This window comes from Gymnoscopelus microlampas, assembly GCF_963454915.1.
Source record: "Gymnoscopelus microlampas genome assembly, chromosome: 7".
NCBI lineage: Eukaryota > Metazoa > Chordata > Actinopteri > Myctophiformes > Myctophidae > Gymnoscopelus > Gymnoscopelus microlampas.
This window is the reverse complement of record NC_139944.1, coordinates 6,943,674-6,966,105: the sequence shown is the minus strand read 5'-3', so window position 1 is coordinate 6,966,105 and position 22,432 is coordinate 6,943,674. Positions and strand designations below refer to the sequence as shown.

The following is a 22,432-nucleotide window of genomic DNA, read 5'->3' as shown; positions in this document are numbered from 1 at the left end:
GTGTGTGTGTGTGTGTGTGTGTGTGTGTGTGTGTGTGTGTGTGTGTGTGTGTGTGTGTGTGTGTGTGTGTGTGTGTGTGTGTGTGTGTGTGTGTGTGTGTGTGTGTGTTTTTTCCCTCACTCCCAAGAGTTTGATTAGCCTTCACCGTTTAGCCGCCACATTACTTTCATTATGAAACGCACACATTGGGGAAAGCCGCCTCGTTCTTTTCCTACAGTCTTTTCTCTCTCTCTCTCGCGCTCTCTCTCTCTCTCTCTCTCTCGCTCTCTCTGTGGCCATGTCTTGTTCTCTCTCACCCCCCACCAGTGTTGCCAGGTTCTCTGAGAGAAACAAGCAACCAGGTCTAGGAAAACCAGCCCAAAAGAAGCAACTACGGGCCAGATGAGCACTTGAACATATACATCAGCTATTTGAAAATAGCAGATCTACAAGCTCACAACGCGTCGCGATGCGACGCGTTGTGAGCTTGTAGATCGGCTATGTTCAAATAAAATCTCGTGGGGAACTTATAATAAGCAGATCTGGCAACCCTGCCCCCCCACCCAACTCCGCCCTAGCTCCTAGCCTCCATGTCTTAATTAACTATCAGGCTATAGTGCTAACTCTGCCCCCTAATCAGCCCTGGGCAGGTGCTCAAAATGGGAGTGGGTGCTTGCGAGAAGGAGCATTTGGAGAGAAAGGCAGAGACGGAGAGTGGGAGAGAAAATGGGGTGGGCGTGGGGGGTGTGTGGGGGGGGGGTGATTGGATAGAGTAACGTGGAGAAGTAACATCCTCTGTGCCAGCTGCTGCCATGTGTAAATAGGCTGGGAGTTGATTTGCTTTCATTACCAGTGAATGAGTTGCAGCCCGGGGAAGGCCGCGTAACTGCGGTTTTGCGTCTGATAGGATTGGAGATGTTTTGCTGCGATGTGTTAATCTGTACTCCCGTTTTTTTCCCAGACAAAATGAAGTACTGTACATGGAAATGCAAATGTCCCCTTCTCTCTGCTTCTTCCTCACTCTGTGTGTGTGTGTGTGTGTGTGTGTGATACAAATGGAAATGGTGAACGGCTCATGCAAAGACAGTGGTGCTCAAACTTTTTCATGTCAAGGACCCCCAAAATGATATGTATTTGGCCGCGGGCCCCCATATAAAAAACAAATGTTCCAGGGACCCCCAGAAGCAATGATTTGAGTTACAAATGATTGCTTTAGAAATATATATTCAAAGATTTGCACAAATGTTCAAGATTTTTTGAAAAATAGCAGATCTACAAGCTCGTAGATCTGCTATTTTTGAATAGCCAAATACATCTAAAATGACACAGATGCGTTCCCGGTCTTAAAGGGTTAATGGGCGGTATCGGCTCGGAAGGTCGAGCGGCCGCCCGTTTTTCCCGGTTTGAATCCTCGCGTCCTTGAGCAAGAGACGCCGAACTCCAAACTGCTCTAGATGAGCAGGATGGTGCTCTTGTTTGGTGACCACTGCTATCGGTGTGTGTGATTGGGTGAATGTGACATACGTTGTCCATGTCAGTGGTTCTCAAACTTTTTCATGTCAAGGACCCCCAAATTGACACTTATTACCCCACGGACCCCCATTTGAAAGGATAAGCCAGGGACCCCAATAAGAGAAGATTTTTACGGCTCTCTAGCAGTGATTCTCAACCATTTTAATTTCAAGGACCCCCAGTTTAACATGCATTAGGCTACGGACCCCCATTTAATGGCATTTATACCTCTGGGACCCCACTTCATATCGTATAATCAATGTTAATTTTTTTTCTGAGTGTACAAATGGAACCAAATGGACCCGTTAGGGTCCATTTGGTTCCATTTGTACACTCTCAGAGTTACACACCCATAAGGGTCCATTTGGTTCCTGTCCATCATTTAGCTGGGGACCCCCTGTAACCCCCTCAAGTACCCCTGGGGGTCCCCGGACCCCACTTTGAGAACCAATGGTCCATGTGATACAGTGTACATCACTTTGACTGGTCAGAAGACTATATATATACTGTATTGTAAATGCAGGCCTTAATAGATAGGCTATATTGTAACGTTTTTAAAGGCTATTTTCAGGGTGTCGGTATATTCACATCTCTTTCCGCAACTTTATAGTCTTATCATCTCACACACACACACACACACACACACACACACACACACACACACACACACACACACACACACACACACACACACACCGAGCAGCCCCAATCAGCTCCACACACGCGGCACAGGTTCGGCACGATAGACTAGTCACACACTCGACATAGTGTGACTTTAATTAACACCTGGTGTGTAGTTTCTCCACATGACCTTTTTCTCTAGCTCGCAGGTTTCATTTTGTATCGCTTGCTGTACGAAACGCCGCGAACTCGCCCCCCCCGGTCGGTCGGTCGGCGGCGTGTATCCGCTGATTAGGTCCGGACGCGCGTGCCCTTTGTTTGCCCTTGTCTGAGAGCGGCCGCGTGGTGAGCTCCCAACACGAAAGCCAACCGTTTCCTCCCTGTGATTTTACACGCTTGCCCCTCCTCAGCTGTCCACTGCACAACGGCATAGGGCTCATTAAGCAACCAAACACCTGTGTGTTAGCCCGTTAAGACCAGGAAGTCGCATCTGTGTCATTTTTTTTTTTTTTTAGCTTTCATTGGCTACTCAAAAATAGCAGATCTACAAGCTCATTGACCGAGTGCCGCACTATGAGCTTGTAGATCTGCTATTTTTGAATAGCCAAAGTATACCAAATGGATAAAGTGATTACGCAGATGCGTTCCCGGTCTGAATGGGTTAAGAGGCCATTTACTGTCTGTCTTTTATACCGGTTAATGGCCGACCTGCTCTTCCCTATGTGCCATGTTCCCTGTGATCTTTGAGGACCTTTTTGTTACCTGCTCCAGCTGTGAAGCATAGCTGCTCTCGCTACCTTCTTACGCAGCTTCCCTTTTCCTCTCGCTGTTACTCTGCTGTCACCAACTAAACTCCTGACACTTTCCCTCCATCCGTTCCACCCCCCGCCTGCACTTCTCCTCCTCCTCCGCACTGCCCATTACTTTGGGAAGTTGACCCCGGGTACTTAAACGTCACCTTCACCACCTCCTCCTACTCATTGCATCCTCGCCGTTCCACCGTCCTTCTTCTCATTCACACAGACAGACAGACACACACACACACACACACACACACACACACACGGACGGACGGACGGACGGACGGACGGACGGACGGAGTCTGACAGACAGACAGACAGACAGACAGACAGACAGACAGACAGGATTGTGTTTTTGAACATTGGAACATAGGAATACAAATTGTATCTCTTTTTGCCTTTTAGAGTTCGTAATAAAAAGTTCCACAGGGCTATGACAAATGATTAAATATTCAAAGACATTATTGACATATTTAGTCATTTTTAATGTAAACATAGCAGCTGATCTACAAGCTTACAACGCGTTGTAAGCTTGTAGATCTGCTATTTCTGCTATTTTTTTAATAATTGAAAATATGCGAACATTTTTCAACATGGAAACGATTATGACTGTTATGCAAAAATGATTGCGATTTGATTATGTAATAATTGTGACAGGCCTAATCACATTATTATGAAAATATCTAGTCGCAGTCATATCACAATATCGGTATTATATCGATATTGCCCAGCCCTAATATACAGTAGTCCCCTTTTAATTGTTTTGCTTTCTGCAGAAATGGGATTATTTCAGCCTTTTGAAAGGACGGGGTATGTTTTTTTGGTTATACACAGGGGGTCATGCTGAGTTAGGTTGCATTAGAGCCGTCACTTTTCTCTTTTTCCGCATGTGATCAGCAAGTTGTCAATCTCTATTTTTTCTATTCTTGTTTTTAATGCTGATGTTGCCTCATGCCACATTGTAGCACTGCATAATAAGGCATTTTCCTATCAATTACTGGTGCAGCAGGCATGAACACCTGCCTTGTTCTCACCCCATTACCCTTCCCTGGCACATTACGGGCCTTTTTAATTCAGCTGATACCAGCCGAGCTTGTAGAATCATGTCTTGCTTGTTTTAACCCATTAATACCTGGAACGCATCTGTGTCACTTTAGATTTCTTTTGCTATTCAAAAATATCAGATATACAAGCTCATAGCGCGGCACCGAGTGCCGCGCTATGAGCTTGTAGATCTGCTATTTTTGAAAAATCGTGAAATTTTTATTTTAATTTTTTTTTTCGAAAAACTGTTAGGATTTAGAATTTTCTAGAAGCGGCCTCAGGTCTTAAAGGGTTAAGGTTGTCGTCAGTGTCGCATCGCCGGTGTCTCAGCATCCTCCGCAATCAATGTGGAGCAGAGTCTCCCCGGTGCTGCATTTCCTGTGCCCCCCCCCCCCCCCCCCCCCAGGCACACAGGCCCGCAGGACACCACTATTTCATCTCACTTTGAACTCCTCTTTAACTCCTTTTTTTATTAATATATTCACACCTCTTAAAGGACAACTTTGTTTTTTTTACAACCAAGGTTTATGTCTTAGATTGTAATTAAAGTAAATACAAGATGAGTATTAATTTTTTTTTAATTTACTGCTTTCTATAGTTTTAGCAATTTTTGCAATCTTTTTTTACAGTGGGCGGGGGCATTCTGTCCGGTGGCTAAATATGTCTTTTTATCCCACAATAACCCTGTGTTTTTCTTCATTATTATTTACAGTAGCTCTTCTAGCCCCCAATGACTCACATCTGGCCATCAAAGACCACAGGACCTTTTTTATTGTGTAGAAAAGGCATATTTAGCCACCGGACAGAATGCCCCCGCCCACTGTAAAATGTATCGCGAAAATTGCTAAAACTATAGAAAGCAGTAAATGAAAAAAAATAAATACCACTCACCTTTTATTTACTTTAATTACAAGCTCAAATATAAACCGTGGTTATAAAAAAAACAAAGTTGTCCTTTAAAACATTCGTTGCCAGAATTTTATAATAACAGATTACGTTCGGTGCCAGAAATCTCACCGTTGCGCTGCGCTGCGCTGTTTAAAACTCTAAACTCCACAACGAGCAATCCATGAAAAAACGATGCATGCATGCTGGGTGCACGATGGTCCTGGCTAACGCCTGGAACGATGACATTTCTCACGCGAGTCACAATGGGGGAGAGATCGCGCATTCCAAAATGACTCGTTCCCCACCGGAAAAAAAAATTCGGCGCTACAGAGGTTTTTATCAAGGAGATAGAACGGAAGCGGATGGGGAGCCATGTTTTTTGGGCACGGTGATCCATTTGTCCCTTCCTTCTCAGAATCACCATGGGTGATTCCAGAGTTTCGGCACCAAAGCGCTACTCTTTGAAAACACGTGGTTTTACGGTTTTGGCACCCGATGTGTTAAGCATGATACTTTCGTTGTGCGAGGAATAGCATAAAATTGCCTATCTACGAGCTCGCAATGTATCACAATGCTTTATGAGCTTGTAGATCTACTATTTTACCTTTTTGTTTTACTTTTTGAAACTATTTGAAAAGTTCAAAGTCAAATAATGTATTCGTTGACACCTCTCAAAGCTCTTTCAATATTTTATCTTTGCTCTCTCACCCCTACCCCTCTCTCTCTCTCTCTCTCCTTCTCTCTGACCTGGCCTCTTTCTCCGTCTCTCAGTTCTCCCCTTCTCCAGAGAGAGGGAGAAGGCCTCACTATAAAGCAGTGGGTTGGTTTTTAATCCCTGCCACCCTGTCAGAGATCGTTCTCTCTGTGTCATGTCCAAAAAAGCAGGCCCCCGGAGATTTTTTTTATTATAGCTTCCTTAGTCTCGCCGGCTCCTGTCTAGACACTTTACACACACACACACCCTGCCTTGAAGAGCCCACTTTTCCTCTCACCGATTCACGATAAGACAAGGGCTCCCTCTCTCTCTCTCTCTCTCTCTCTTAGCCCAAGGACGAGGCGTCTTTCCAGGCATGGCGTAGTGGTAGCACCCGCCACACCTCCCCCCCCTCAATCTCCTCTCTTCCCCCGCATTGGTCCACTTCCCCGTCCTGATGGCAAAGCACCCGTCAATAGCCCGAACTCCCCCTCACCTAGATGATAATAATAACCTAATAGCCACCAGACACCCAGCCTCCCATCAAGTGCTCTCTCATCTCTCCATTTTGAATAGAGGGAGGCTGTGGTCGAGGGCAATGGAACGGAATGCCGAGTGGCCCCTCCCTCTTAACCCGTTAAGACCTGGAACCGTGTCCTTTTTAGATTTGAGCTAAAAAAGCATTATTTTACACTTTGGGCTATTCAAAAATAGCAGATATACAAGCTCGTAGCGCGGCACCGAGTGCCGCGCTACGAGCTTGTAGATCTGCTATTTTTGAAAAATCGTGAAAATGTGTGCAAATCTTCTGAATATATATATATTTTTAAAGCGAACATTTTTAACTCAAATCTTTGCTTCTGGGGGTCCCTGGAACAAAATATTTTGATGGGGGTCCGTGCCCAAATACATATCATTTTGGGGGTCCTTGACATGAAAAAGATTGAGCACCACTGATATAGAAACATACGTTTTTCAGAAAACTGTTGGGATTTAGGAGACATGCAGAATCGGCTTCAGGTCTCAATGGGTTAAAAGTGGTCCCTCTCACCGTGTAGCAAAGATGGGAGCACGGATGCAAGGTGCCTGCGTAATTGAAGCAAAGGTCGTGCAGATTTTCCTAACATGCGTCACACCGCGCCGTTGGTTGTTTACCACTCTCCACCACGTTGAGATTATTTAAACACTCTCTCGTCGATGCACTTTGGAACCCCATTTCCAAAAATAGTTTGCAAGTGGTTAAGGCCATGCAACCACGGGGGACACGAACATGAGCTCCTGTTTATTTCCTTGTGTTTCACATGTTCCATGCACGTGGGCTCAAAAGTGTATTTTTCTTTACGCACACTTCGCACTTTACGGACAGCGCGTAACTTTGTAATTAGGCTAGTAGGACTGGACAGAAAAGTGTTTTCCCGTTTTATCTCCTTGCAAAAAAACTCCATATTTCCTTAACTTTTTACAATGGGGAAAACCACTCATTTTCGATCCGAGATCACTCCGCCGTGGTGACTCCCGTGAGAGATGTTATTGTTCCAGGAGTTAGCCAGGACCGTCCACCATCGTGCACACGTATATTGTTTACAATCGGGTGCTCGTCGTGGAGTGTGCAGCTGTAAACAGCGTAGCGTTACAAACGGGGCAATCTGGGAACCCATCGCCTAATAAAAAAGGAAAAACAGCGCCCTCTGCTGTTTTTTACTATTTCACTTAGCTCTGGGGGGAGCAAAATGGAGCACCTGTGCGCAAGGAAACCGGGGTTTTGGTCTGCCTTCAGCCTTCCACTTCCGGTGGTGCGACTATGTTTTCATTCCCACTAACAATATTTCTACACGGAACACTAACACCACTTATCCCAGAGAACATGGATCGTTTTGGTTATAAGCCCACTTGTTTCTATGATGAAAGAGCAAGTTAAAATGTGAATATCTTTCCGTGGTTTTGTCTGCTCCGAGGACGCTATTGTTAAATGAGTTTCGGTTTGTTTCTAGTGCGGAAGGATCGGCCGATACGTAAATCCCGCCCACTACATTTGATTGGGTAAAGCGCGGCCTGCTTCCTGATCTGAAGGCACGCCCACTTGTAGGCCAGTGCGTACGCGATATGACGAACCCCCCCCGACAGATTAAAGCGGAGAGCAGAATCTGTTCTTGAGAGATTACAAACGGTGAGATCTCCGGCACTCAACGTCACTTTTTTTAATACAACTCTGGCACCGAATGTGTTAACTATTATTTCACCAGTCAGAAGAGAGCATGACATAGACAGTTATAATTAACTCTGTACTAAATCTAATCTAACAACTAAAATCCTCTCTTAGTCTAATCTTGGTTTTGCAGTCTAATACCGCATATTGGAATTCTCGCCGTGAAAATGTTTGATATTTCCAGCCGGCTATCTGAACTCTCTCCCTGCCTCTTGCGTTTCTCTTGTGTCTGACTCTTTGGCTGTGTCTCCGTCTCTCAGATGTCAAGGAGATCGTGCTGAAGGCTCAGATTCTGGCCGGTGGCAGAGGGAAGGGCGTGTTTGACAGCGGCCTTAAAGGTGGAGTGCACTTAACTAAGGAGTAAGTATACACCAATATTTTCCCCCTTGCCAGCTCTCGCTCATCAAAGGTCTTTGATTTAACCACGTTTAAGTTGCACTCCCATTAAAACTGGGAAAGCATCTGTGTCATTTTAGATTTGAGTTATACTGTGTACATACAGTAGCACATTGGTGGCTATTCATAAATAGCAGATATGCGAGCATAGCGTGTCACTTGAGCTTGTAGATCTGCTATGTTTAACCCATTAAGACCTGGAACTGTCTCTTTTTTAGATTTGAGCTAAAAAGCATTATTTTACGCTTTTGGCTATTAAAAAATAGCAGATATACAAGCTCATAGCGCGGCACCGAGTGCCGCGCTACGAGCTTGTAGATCTGCTATTTTTGAAAAGTCTTGAAAATGTGTGCAAATCTTTGAATATATATATTTTTAAAGCGAACATTTTTAACTCAAATCGTTGCTTCTGGGGGTCCCTGGAACAACATATTTTGATGGGGGTCCGCGGCCAAATTCATATCATTTTGGGGGTCCTTGACATGAAAAAGATTGAGCACCACTGATATAGAAACATACGCTTTTCAGAAAACTGTTGAGATTTAGGAGACATGTAAAACCGGCTTCAGGTCTCAATGGGTTGAGAGTGTGTTCTCTCCTGCAACTGCTGGCTTTTTTAGAAACAAGAGGCTCAAAGAGCCCTCTAGCCGTCCCCGGTCCCCAGACTCAGAGACTCGAGTTAGACGACTCATATTGCAACCAAACACATCTTTCTTTCTCCGCATCTTATTTGGATGCAGCAGCTGCCCTCAATTAAACTTTGAAATGGGGGAATTTTAGTTGTGACAGTGCTGTGCGCTGTCACTTTTTTAAATTCGCTGCTGTTGAGGTGTCCAAGCATATTGTAGCCTTTTAGTTTTTGACAGCTACGTATATACTGTACACAGTACTGTATATCTCTGCTGTCCGGCAAAAAACAGCACATTTTTCAGGAAATGAAACAAAGTGGAGTTTGGAGGTTTTGTTCATCATTGATAAGAACAGCTGAATGGACCTCCAAGCTCACAACGAGGTTGGAGGTCAAAAGGGGGTGGAGTCTGGAGTCAGCAAAACCAGCTAACTCCGGTGGAGTTAGCTGGTTCAGCTGAAAGTTTGAGGATCCAATGGAGTTAGCTGGTTTTGTCAGAAGCTCTTTTTAATGCGTTTCAATGGTTCAATATTTTTTTTACCAACACACAGACGTAAAGGGTGTTCAATGGCACTGATTTACGGAAAAAAAAATGCAAAAGCATCAAAATGGAGTTGGCTGGTTCCTGCCGGACAGCAACGAATGCTCCGACATTTAATTCTAGAAGGAATTGAATTATTACATTTTTTTTCAAGCCAAAACGAGAACATATAACTAAAAAGGTGTTTGACATCAAGACATGGCTTCACCATTGACAAAGGTTTTTAAAACGAGATTTAAAAAAGGAATTTTGCAAGTCTAAGCACAAAAAACTGCAGAATGTTCCAGAGCCCCGTTCCACGTAACAGAAAAAACTCTGTGCCTCAACTGCAGCGTTCACCTTAAAGACAAAAAAAAAAAAAGGTGATTTATGACAATTCTCCCCGACATGCATCATTGTCACCCTACTTCACGATTTCAGATGGCCGGGGAAACTTTTTTTTTCCCCCAAAAAGTGAGACTTGCTCAAAATTCGTTGTCCTCAGACAGTGACTGGGTGCGTGCGTGCGCGGCGCGGCGCCCGCAGTTCACCTTGTGCTCATCTATCAAAGGGTGCAGCACAAACCCCTGGGTTCATTTGTATTCACTTTTCAAAAAAAGCGGAGCGACTCGGAGAGAGCGACTCGGCCCAGGGTACGCAGGCTGACTTTTTCAGCAGCTGGAATAAGGACAGGCTCATTTCAAAGAGTGGTGTCACCGTATTGCAGATTCCTCCTGAAGCTGTGCCTTGTCAGGAATATCTTACCACAGCGGCGCCCCAGAAAGTGTCATGTCTCCATTCAAATGAGAAAAACTCTGGGAAAAGAGAAAGTCATTTATGTGTGTGTGTGTGTGGGTTCTCCCTCTGTTCTGCTCTCTTGTCTTTGTAGAGATTTTGCAACGTGTGCTTTCATCTGTTGGTTTAACTCATTAAGACCGGGAACGCATCTGTGTGTCATTTTTTCAGATTTCTTTGGCTATTCAAAAATAGCAGATCTACAACCGCGCTACGAGCTTGTAGATCTGCTATTTTTGAAAAAAAAAGTAAAAATGTGTGCACATCTTTGAATATATATATTGTTTTTAAAGCGAACGTTTGTAACTCAAATCTTTGGTTCTGGGGGATTCTACAAATGTCTTCGAAAATCCTAACCAGGGACCCCCGGAAGTTGTAACGGAGTTACAAATGTTTGCTTTAAAAACTATATACAGTATATATTCAAAGATTTGCACAAATTTTCACTTTGTGGATCTGCTATATTTGAATAGCCCAAAGAAATCTTAAAACGTCACACAGATGCGTTCCCGGTCTCAAAGGGTTAATTCATTATTGTAAAATAATTGGATGCCATTTGAGCCGGTAACCCGCCCCGCCCCCCTTCCCTCTCTCTCTCTCTCTCCCTCTTCCCCAGCCCTGCAGTGGTCGGCGAGCTGGCCAATCAGATGCTGGGATTCAACCTGACTACCAAGCAGACGCCAAAAGACGGCGTGAAAGTGAAAACGGTGAGAGCCCCCACACTACCCAGAACAAAAGCAGCAAAGATATACAGATAACACACTCTGATCTCTCTCCTCTTTAATATACTCACTGCCTTAGTCTGGGGTTTATCTTAGCCCTGCTAATGCGGTGCTGCGTAAAATTAATGACTCTGCGGGTTGTGGTTTCGGCTTTGTTGTCTGTCTTCTTTAGTCACGGCACATAGCTTGGTCACTGTCGCTTGCTGTGGGTATATATACGTGCAATTTGGTGTCCCGGTTCATCGCCATAAATAATACATGGACGCTCACATCTGCGACTAACAAGCAGGAATAATATTTTTCTCCTCTCCCGCCTCCGAAAACCCCACCAAACACGCATTTCCAGGTAATGAAGCCTCCCCTGGCCTCTAGCATGCGTTTGGGGGTCTCTCTCTCACTGTCTCTCTCCCTCACTTTCGAAACTCTATTCTCCCCACCTCTACTTCTCCCCCGCTCTGTCCTTCCCCTCCCTATAACCCATTTAGACCTGAGGCCGATTAAAAAAAAAATCTAAATCCTAACAGTTTTTAAAAAAAAAAAAATTAAAAAATATTTTTTTGAAAAAAAAATGTAAAAAATATTTTTTTGGAAAAAAAAATGTAAAAAATATTTTTTCACGATTTTTCAAAAATAGCAGATCTACAAGCTCATAGCGCGGCACTCGGTGCCGCGCTATGAGCTTGTAGATCTGCTATTTTTGAATAGCCAAAGAAATCTAAAATGACACAGATGCGTTCCCGGTCTTAAGGGGATAATTGAAATGTGGCCTTGAGCTCCCCATTAAAATTTTGCTTTCATCGCCGCCAGGCGCAGCCAGACACGTAGCGTTCCCCCACTCATGACCCCCCCCCACTGCAGAGCTGAGGGGGGAATCAAATGATTGTCACCGTTTCTTTATCATTATTTTATTTTAGAATGTATGTTTTCTTCTTTAGCGATGGAAGACACAGCCAGAAGTTAGGCAAATTAATTATAACCAGTGGTGGAAAAAAAGCACTCGCGTTCTTTATTTAAGTAAAAGTATCAATGCTGCCTTGTAGAAATACTCTGTTACGAGTAAACGTTCGGAAGTCAATATTTACTTGAGTGAAAGTACAAAAAGTATTGGTATCAAAATGTACTTAAAGTACCAAAAGTAGGAAGTACTCATTGTGCAGAATGTCCCATTTCACATGTTTTCAAATGTATCAAATCTTTTGAAAATAGCTGATCTACAAGCTCACAATGCGTCTCATCGCGACGCATTGTGAGCTTGTAGATCGGCTATTTTCAAACGGTTGAAATGTAAATAGGGCTGAAGTGGTTAATGTATGTTTTGTAATAAGAATCAAAATCTACAAAGTAGATTAGATTAGATTTATTGGTCCCCGTGGGGAAATTCGTCTTCACTGACTGTACATTACATAAAAAGACCATTACACATCACACAAGACAGACAACAAGCAACAAGACAACTGGTGTCAATAGGACAGATTTTTCAGCGGGGCCTTTTGTTCAGGACCTCGATGGCTGCAGGAACCAGGCTTTTCCTAAAGCGGGCCCTGTTAAACGTGAGTGTTCTGTACCTGCGCCCTGAGGGTAGGAGATTGATGAATTTGTTGAGTGGGTGGGTGGTGTCTTGAACTATGGAGTTGGCTATGCGTGTGATGGATCTATTGTTCAGTTCTGTGAGGTTGGGTGTAGGGAGACCGATGATTTTAGCAGCTGTTTGTGTGATGCGTGTGAGTTTGGCCTGGTTTGTGACAGAAAGCATAGTGAAGAAACATGTAGAACAGTACAGAAGGATGGGTTGAATGATACTTTGGTATAGCAATAGCAGGAGGTGTGGGGCAACATATAGTCCTTTAAGTTTACGGGTGGCTGACAGGCGTTGTTGACTTATTTTTTGAATGTCCGTGGTGTGCTGATCAAAGGAGAGTTTATTGTCCAGGGTGATTCCTAAATATTTAAAAGTGTCCACTGTTTCAACTGTTTGGGTGTTTATGATGGTGGGGGGAGGGGGGGGGGGGGCTGATCGGTAGTTCCTTTGTTTTATTTACATTGATTTGAAGATGGTTGTCTGAGCACCACTTGGTGAAAACGGAAACAGTGTTATGGTAGTCCAGAGTAGATTGATTTCCATCGGAGAGGAGTGAGAGGATGGCTGTGTCGTCAGAATATTTTATGTATGATGTTATGGGTGAGTTGCTGATGCAGTCATTGGTGTAGAGAATGTACAGGAATGGGCTCAACACACATCCCTGTGGCACCCCGGTGTTGGTGGTGAGCATAGGGGATGTGGTCGGGCCCACCCTTACTGCTTGCAGTCTGTCTGTGAGGAAGTTGTGGATGAGGTGGATCAGCTGGGCGGGGGTGTTGAGATGATGTAGCTTCTGGATCAGCAGGTGTTTCTGTAGGGAGTTGAAGGCAGAGCTGAAGTCCACGAAGAGAATCCTGGCGAAAGTAATTGGCGAAAGTAATTAGTGAACAAAAGTTTTCAAATAATTGTAGTGGTACAAATATACAATATTTACCACTGAGACGTATAGTGGAGTAGAAGTAAAAGTGCCGAAAACCCGGAAACACCTCGAAATTGCACTTAAGCACAGCACTCGAATAAATGTACTTTAGTTACTTTAACACCAACCGATTATAACAAAGAACAGCGGTCAAAAAAAAGAAACCAGACGGGGATAGTTGAGTCTCGGGGCCACAACTTCAGCCCCACACACACACACACACACACACACACACACACACACACACACACACACACACACACACCACCACCTCAAAACTGACATAACCCAAGAACGTCCTCTTGTCACCCGCGTCGTGCATGTTGGAGAGAGGGAGTCCGAGGACAGGACAGACTATAAGTGGTGATTGACCGGCGCGGGGGGGCGGGGGGGGGGTTTGGGGGGGACCCACCCCCACCCAACACCCCTCCGAACGCTGGCTGGAGGAGAAGCGCTGTCAGACACCGGGGGCTTGTCAGATAAGAACCAGGGCTCAGCTGTCAACCTGCCAGTGGAACCCCTCATCTCCCTACGCCCCCTCTCTGTCTCTCTCTCTCTCTCTCTCTCTCTCTCTCTCTCTCTCGCACACGCTGTGTTTCTGCCATCCGTACTGTAGTAGTACCATGGGGCCCCCATGGATGGATGGATGGACAGGGGGGGGAAAGAGAAAAGGCAAGAGAGGAGATGAAGGCTTGATAATAGATAGAAAGATATAGCCAGTGGTGGGGAAAAAAAGTACTTGCATGTTTTGCTTAAGTACAAGTATCGATACTGCAATGTAGAAGTGCTCCCGTTTACAAGTGAAAGTCTGGAATTCATCATTTCTCTTGAGTAAAGGTACACGAGTATTGATACCAAAATGTACTTAAAAGTACCAAAAGTAAAAGTACAAACATTTTTTTGAAAATAGCAGATCTACAAGCTCACAACGTGTAGAGCTTGTAGATCTGCTAATTTCAAATAGCCTAGGTATAGAATAGGGCTAAAGTGGTTAATGTGTGTTTTATGATGTAATCATTTATATCTGCAAAGTAACTAAAGTTATCAAATAATTGTAGTGGAGTACACTCTTTGCCTCTGAGATGTAGTGGAGTAGAAGTAAAAGTATAGACAATTGGAAATTCCCCAGCAAAGTAAAAGTACCTCAAACTTGTACTTAAGTACAGTACTTGAGTAAACGTACTTAGTTACTTTACACCACTGAAGATAGCTGGAAAGAGTTGAGTGAGTGACCAAAAGAAGTGTTTCATGACACGAAAGGGAGGAACGCGCCACACATGCTCACAAACGCAAGCACTCTCCCTCTTTGTCTCTCTCTCTCTCTCTCTCTCTCTCACTCACTCACTCACTCACTCACTCACTCACTCACTCACTCACTCACTCACTCACTCACTCACTCACTCACTCACTCACTCACTCACTCACTCACTCACTCACTCACTCACTTTTCTCCTTGCCTCTTCTCTCCTTTGTCTTTATTTACTTAAGTAAAATTTTGAGGTATTTGTACTTTAATTGAGTGTTTCACAATTTCCAATACTTTTACTACTACTCCACTACATCTCGGATCCAAATGTTGTACTTTTACTCCACTACAACTATTTGAAAAGTTACTAGTTACTTTGTAGATTATTTTTACAAACATGCATTAACCACTTCAGCCCTGTATACATTTCGGCCATTTGAAAATAGCCGATCAACAAGCTCACAATGCGTCGCGATGCGACGCATTGTGAGCTTGTAGATCTGCTATTTTCAAAAATATTTGTATACATTTGAAAACTAGAAATGGGACATTCTGCATAATGAGTAATTTAACTTTTGGTACTTTAAGTACATTTTGTTGCCAATACTTTTGTACTTTTACTCAAGTGAATGTTGTATTCCGGGCTCTTTCCAGAGTATTTGATAAATTGATACTTTTACTTAAACTAATACTAGGTAACTTTTTCAACAAAACTAAAGTTAAATTGTATATCTTTTGTGAGTGGAAAATGTTTCACAACACCCACTCCATGAATTTCACCCCCGAAAGCCTTTTATAACCCATTTAGACCGAGGCCTATTCTAAAAACGCCTTCTAAAACCTAGCCATAGTTTTCTGAAAACGTTCAAATTCATACTAAAAATAAAAAATAAAAAATGATGTTACTATATTATAGCAACAACTAATGAGACACAGAGGTGGCATCCGGATTGAAAGGTATAACAACGTATAGGTAGCAACAGGTCTCAATGGGATAAACTATATTCTGATTGAAAAGGTGGCTAGGGTAGTCATTCCCGCGAAATACCGTCATCCGGACGGAAAAGCACCGGTTTCCTGTTTGGCCAGGAACTACCGCACCGGTTTCCTGTTTGGCCAGGAACTACCGCACCGGTTTCCTGTTTGGCCAGGAACTACCGCGCTAATAACAAAAAGGAATCTCACGCTGTTTTTAAGAGATTGTAGGGTTTGGAGATCGAAAAACAACAGCAAAAGAAAACACAGCTCACGGTAACTAAAGCTCCACTGGCTAAGAGAAACGATCCACAGATAGTATAAAACAATTAAAAGAACACTTTTCGAGTGCTTACGGTGAAAACAAATGGAATTCTGGGTAACGCAGGAATAAACGGAACGACCTGCAGTGACGGTAATGACCAGCTAAAAATCGTTATTTGTGGACCTGCATTGTATTACTTTAACCCATTAAGACCGGGGACGCATCTGCGTCTCATTTTAAGATTTCTTTGGGCTATTCAAAAATAGCAGATCTACAAGCTCATAGCGCGGCACCGAGTGCCGCGCTACGAGCTTGTAGATCTGCTATTTTTGAAAAATCTTGAAACATTTTTTTTTTTTTTTTTCAAAAAATGTTTAGGATTTCGATTTTTTTAAAGAATCGCCTCAGGTCTTAAAGGGTTGTTAAGTAAAGCAATCGAGTACTTTTTCTCACCGCCTGGCCCACATTCAGGTGATGGTGGCCGAGGCCCTGGACATCACGAGGGAGACCTACTTCGCCATCCTGATGGACCGCGCCTGCAACGGCCCCGTCATGGTGGGCAGCCCACAGGGCGGTGTGGACATCGAGGAGGTGGCCGCCCGCACCCCAGAACTAATCTTCAAGGTACGTTTCTTTTTTTTTCTTCTACCTGCTGTGCCGCCGCAGTATTAGCTTTCCTGTGACTCGTGTTGTATGAAATGATTGATGGCTTGAAAAGAATGCAAACGCTATACGGAGGTATAGCAGCCAGCGTCGTACAACTCAGCCATATATATATATATATACGTTACAAGTTCCTGACAGATTGGTGCTGAAGTGCTGCAGTATTTGAGCGAGATTTGCTGGCCTGTCCGCGATCGATTCTTGTTTGATATAGTGAAACGTGAGCATATTCGAGACACCCCCCTCCCACCTTGTTACTAAATGCAGTGGCAAGTAGTTAAGTATTTTTTTTTTATGTTTTACTCCACAACAATTTTAACCCATTAAGACCTGAGGCCATTCTTAAAAATGTTTTCTAAATCCTAACAGTTTTTTGAGAAAAAAATCTGTCAACAAAAAAAAATGTCAAGATTTTTCAAAAATAGCAGATCTACAAGCTCATAGCGCGGCCCTCGGTGCCGCGCTATGAGCTTGTATATCTGCTATTTCTGAATAGCCAAAGAAATCTAAAGTGCCACAGATGCGTTCCAGGTATTAATGGGTTAAAGTACCGTAGATATTTGCTTTTTTTTAACCCATTGAGACCTGAAGCCGATTCGACATGTCTCCTAAATCTCAACAGTTTTCTGAAAAACGTATGTTTCTATATCAGTGGTGCTCAATCTTTTTTATGTCAAGGACCCCAAAAATGATATGTATTTGGCCGTGGACCCCCATCAAAATATTTTGTTCAAGGGACCCCCAGAAGCAAAGATTTGAGTTAAAAATGTTCGCTTTAAAAACATATATATTCAAAGATTTGCACACATTTTCACGATTTTTCAAAAATAGCAGATCTACAAGCTCATAGCGCAGCACTCGGTGCCGCACTATGAGCTTGTAGATCTGCTATTTTTGAATAGCCAAAGTGTAAAATAATGCTTTTTTTAGCTCAAATCTAAAAATGACACAGTTCCAGGTCTTAAAGGGTTAAAGAACATTTTCGCAAGTTATTAACGCTGTCAGCATGTTTAGTCTGGTCAGTGTGTTGCTGCTGCCAAGATAGCTGCATGCAGATGAAGCTCTCCCCGCCTGCCACAAGCATCACCCTTATGTACAGTAGGAGATATACTGTACCTTACGTTCAATTAATTGAAGTAAGAAGGAATTTGTTGTCTGCAATGAGAATGAGAATACATTTCAGCATTCTCAAATCCACCCATCAATATGGCATTTGTATTAACTCACCGAGTGCCAGAATTATTTCTGGCTATGTTGTCCCAGTGCCAGAGATTTTTTTCAAAGTAAAAAAAGAAGTGCTTAGGAAGCGAGATACAGCTGTTTTTCAGTTATAAGTTAACCCTTTAAGACCTGAGGCGATTCTTTAAAAAAATCTAAATCATAACAGTTTTTGGAAAAACAAAAAAAAAAAATGTTGTCAAGATTTTTCAAAAATAGCAGATATACAAGCTCATAGCGCGGCACTCGGTGCCGCGCTATGAGCTTGTATATCTGCTATTTTTGAATAGCCAAAGACATCTAAAGTGACACAGATGCGTTCCAGGTATCAATGGGTTAAACAAGGAGTGGATGGAGCTGCAAATCTTCAGATAATGATATCTTGGGTTCTAAATTTTTTTTTTCTTCAAAAAACACGTTTTTTTTTTTTTTTACATTTTTTTCAAAAACACGTCAAACACGTCATTGGCACGTTGCGCCATAGCTGTAAAACACGTGGAACACGTCAATGGCACTCAATGAGTTAATTGGAACACTTTAATCTGTAAGACAGTACGTACTATACAAAATGGACTCAATAAAGCTCAGAGAGAGATCACTGTTTTTTATCATTTTAATTTATATTATAACAGCATTTCATTTTACTTTTTGATACTTACTAGTGCATTTCACCTTTACTTTTAAAGTCATCGCCTCGCGAGATATCGCTACTTTTACTCACGCGAGGCTTTCAGGTATACTGTACTTCTCCAACCACTGACTAAGGGCATCTCAATGCAAAAACACTAAACGAAACAGAAAACATTTCCCTTCCGTAATTGACCCAACCCAGATCTTCCTCTGGAAGACACATAACAAAGCGTGCGTGTGTTTCGGTAGTGTGCCTAACAGATGCAGACGGTGTCCCATGGTGGTTTTCAGCCACTCGATTGAATTGCATTGTTGTATGTTGTTTTTTCATGCACACAATAGCAGCCTGACGTGCAAGACACGGGCAATACCGAGTGCCACTGGAGCCTACTCCATTGTATTTTCTAATTAACCCTTTAAGACCTGAAGCCGATTCTACATGTCTCCTAAATCCCAACAGTATTCTGAAAAACGTATGTTTCTATATCAGTGGTGCTCAATCTTTTTCATGTCAAGGACCCCCAAAATGATATGCATTTGGCCGCGGACCCCCATCAAAATATTTTGTTCCAGGGACCCCCCAGAAGCAAAGATTTGAGTTAAAAATGTTCGCTTTAAATATATATATATATTCAAAGATTTGCACACATTTTCATGAATTTTCAAAAATAGCAGATCAACAAGCTCGTAGCGCGGCACTCGGTGCCGCGCTATGAGCTTGTATATCTGCTATTTTTGAATAGCCCAAAGTGTAAAATAATGCTTTTTTAGCTCAAATCTAAAAATGACACAGTTCCAGGTCCTAATGGGTTAATTGGATTCTATTTATGGAGTGAAATCCACGGTAATCATTTATTTTTGAGCGGCCCCGAAGGCGCCAACCGGGGGATTGAGCAGTTCTTATCAGTGCCACTAGATGGACAGGCACAGCAACACGCACGACATGGAGCCACCCACATGTGCCTCTTATCTGCATCGTCGTTTTCCTCTGCTACAGATGTTTCTGGATTGATAGTAGCGCTCCCGGCTGCTTTGAGTACACCGTTACTCAACGCGCTGTGTTCGGTGTCGTGTCTGTTGGTCAGCGGCAGTGTTGATTTCGTCGACTGAAACTATGACGAAAAATGTTCGTCGACTACCTTTTTATTCACTGACGAAAACTAAATTAACACATGGGGTGCCAGGTTTTTTTAAAAACAAGAGTACACTGAGTGCCAGGATTTTTAACCATTTTTTAGGAGCCGAGATACAGGCTTTTGAAGTCATAAGTTAACCAAGAAGTGGATTGGATCTAAATCTTCGGAAAATGATATCTCCTGGTGCTTTGAAGGAAAAAAAAAAAAAAAAAAAAACATTTTTTTTTTTTTCCAAAAATATTTTTTCTCAAAAAACGTATATATACGGTTTTGGCACTCCGTGGTTGTATTCCCAAAACCGTATATATACGGTATATATACGGTTTTGGCACCCAATGTGTTAAAACAAAATAAAAACTACGCTATGACGACTAAAACTAAGACTAAATATACTGACAAGTTCATCAACAAATAAAAACTAGACTAAAATGTTAGTGAGGGACGAGATCCAGTAGAACTAAGAGACAAGTCATTTTATGTTTCGTTGCCTTCAGGTGTTGCGCATTGAAAATAGCCGATCTGCAAGCTCACAACGCGTCGCGCTGCGACGCGTTGTGAGCTTGTAGATCGGCTATTTTCAGAGTGCAGCCAAGTGTAAAATAAAATCAGCCATTACGACGCCATCGAGGCACCGCCAACATACATTTTTAGTCAACCAAATGAACTGTGGATTTAGTCGACTATAATCTTACGATATTTAGTCGACTAAAACTAGACTAACAGCAAAAATCTCGGATGACTAAAACTAAACAGAATTTGATTCAAAAGACTATGACTATACAACTAAATCAAAATGTGCTGTCAAAATCAACACTGGTTTTGCAGTGTTCGTATTGAGCACAGACGGTCTCTTCCCAAACCGTACTGTAATAGCCTAGAGTTATACTTCGTTGTTTGCGGGTGCCGTTCCTGAACATATAGCCTCAAAGGTCAGAACGCGCCGACGCGCAAACGCTACGTGAGCTTGTATGTGACGCTTTAGCCACCGCGGGGCAGCCAATGGTGCCAATTCACTAGCCAACACTATTGCGATAGCGTTTTATAGTAGACGTATTAATGCTCACTACTTGCCATTTGGCCCCCAGCGCACCACGGAGTCCATTAGCTAGTCCTCTAACGTTATACTTCCCAATGCAGTTGAGTGAGCGAGAGCACTTCGCTGTTTATCCCATTAAGACCTGGAACGCATCTGTGTCACTTTAGATTCCTTTGGCTATTCAAAAATAGCAGATCTACAAGCTCGTAGCGCGGCACCGAGTGCCGCGCTACGAGCTTGTAGATCTGCTATTTTTGAAAAATCGTGAAAATTATTTTTAAATATTTTTTTCCGATTTTTTTTTTTTTTAGGATTTGGATTTTTTTTTAGACGCGGCCTCAGGTCTTAATGGGTTATATGAGAGCCATCGGTATGAGGGTCCTGTAATTATAAAACCGTCGTTTCAGTACCCTCTCTCCTGAGCTCGTTGCTAATGTCTGGCAGCATGCCACCACTTAATTGCTATGTCTGTGATTTAATATGAACATCCACTTTGTGTCAAATTACAGTCTGCTGTTTCACACTCCTGCTCTCTCTCTCGTTCCTCAGCGCCGCCTCACTCTCTTCCTGTGTTGTGTCTCTTACAGGAAGCCATTGACATATTCGAGGGAGTGCGGGATGACCAGGCGCTGCGAATGGCGGCTAATTTGGGTTTCAAAGGATCTCTGGAGAGACAGGTAATGGGTCCGCTGGAGCCTCCCCGAAACCCATTGCGCAGGAGAGGCGGCAGGCAGCCACACACACACACACACACACACACACACACACACACACACACACACACACACACACACACACAGACCCACTCACATAAACGCCGCAATCGGTATGGCTATCGCAACGCTGCGTTTTCCAGAACTTATGAAATTGCTGTAAGTGCCATCGCACAAGGCCCACCCCGCCAGATGGTCTATTGTCATATTTGGCAACAACACAGACAAGCGTTCCAGCGTTAGAGCGTGGCACGCGAACAGTGCCATTTATGGATATTAAACGTGCAGCGGCTTTGTTTTTTTGTGTTCGAGTCCGACACGCGATGGGAATTTACAACCCAACCAGAGCGGGCGTTTGACGCAAACAACGTCAAGAGGGGAGTGTTGACGGGTTCACTATAGGGTCGTTCACAAAATCACATTGGATATGTGTACACTTACTGTAGATTTAGGGTACATTTTCCAGCCATTTGTCTCTTGGCATCCCGTCGCTAATTTGTTTTCACTTCCGTGGGCAGAGTGGCGTGAGGAATCGGATTAGCTCAGAGTCGTAATGCACCGAAAGAGTATAAATCAACTTAATGAATCAGCTTTCTGTGAGTGCAAACAGAGACTCGCCGCTGAATGGACGTTGATTTAACCCATTAAGACCTGGAACTGTGTCATTTTTAGATTTGAGCTAAAAAGCATTATTTTATACTTTGGGCTATTCAAAAATAGCAGATGTACAAGCTCATAGCGCGGCACCGAGTGCCGCGCTACGAGCTTGTAGATCTGCTATTTTTGAAAAATCGTGAAAATGTGTGCAAATCTTTGAATAGATATATTTTTTTAAAGCGAACATTTTAACTCAAATCTTTGCTTCTGGGGGTCCCTGGAACAATATTTTGATGGGCCAAATACATATAATTTTGGGGGTCCTTGACGTGAAAAAGATTGAGCACCACTGATATAGAAACATACGTACTTTGGGCTATTCAAAAATAGCAGATGTACAAGCTCATAGCGCGGCACCGAGTGCCGCGCTACGAGCTTGTAGATCTGCTATTTTTGAAAAATCGTGAAAATGTGTGCAAATCTTTGAATAGATATATTTTTTTAAAGCGAACATTTTAACTCAAATCTTTGCTTCTGGGGGTCCCTGGAACAATATTTTGATGGGCCAAATACATATAATTTTGGGGGTCCTTGACGTGAAAAAGATTGAGCACCACTGATATAGAAACATACGTTTTTCAGAAAACTGT

General features: G+C 43.1%; 1 protein-coding gene across 1 annotated transcript in view; it reads left to right on the top strand.

The window, feature by feature from the left end:
• Positions 1 to 22,432, top strand: part of suclg2 (succinate-CoA ligase GDP-forming subunit beta) — a 204,766-nt gene that overhangs the window by 74,838 nt on the left and 107,496 nt on the right. The window contains exons 3-6 of the mRNA XM_084063217.1: positions 8,005 to 8,104; positions 10,700 to 10,790; positions 16,261 to 16,413; positions 21,060 to 21,149. Of these exons, the coding sequence (XP_083919343.1) occupies positions 8,005 to 8,104; positions 10,700 to 10,790; positions 16,261 to 16,413; positions 21,060 to 21,149 (434 nt within the window). The remainder of the gene's footprint in view (positions 1 to 8,004; positions 8,105 to 10,699; positions 10,791 to 16,260; positions 16,414 to 21,059; positions 21,150 to 22,432) is intronic.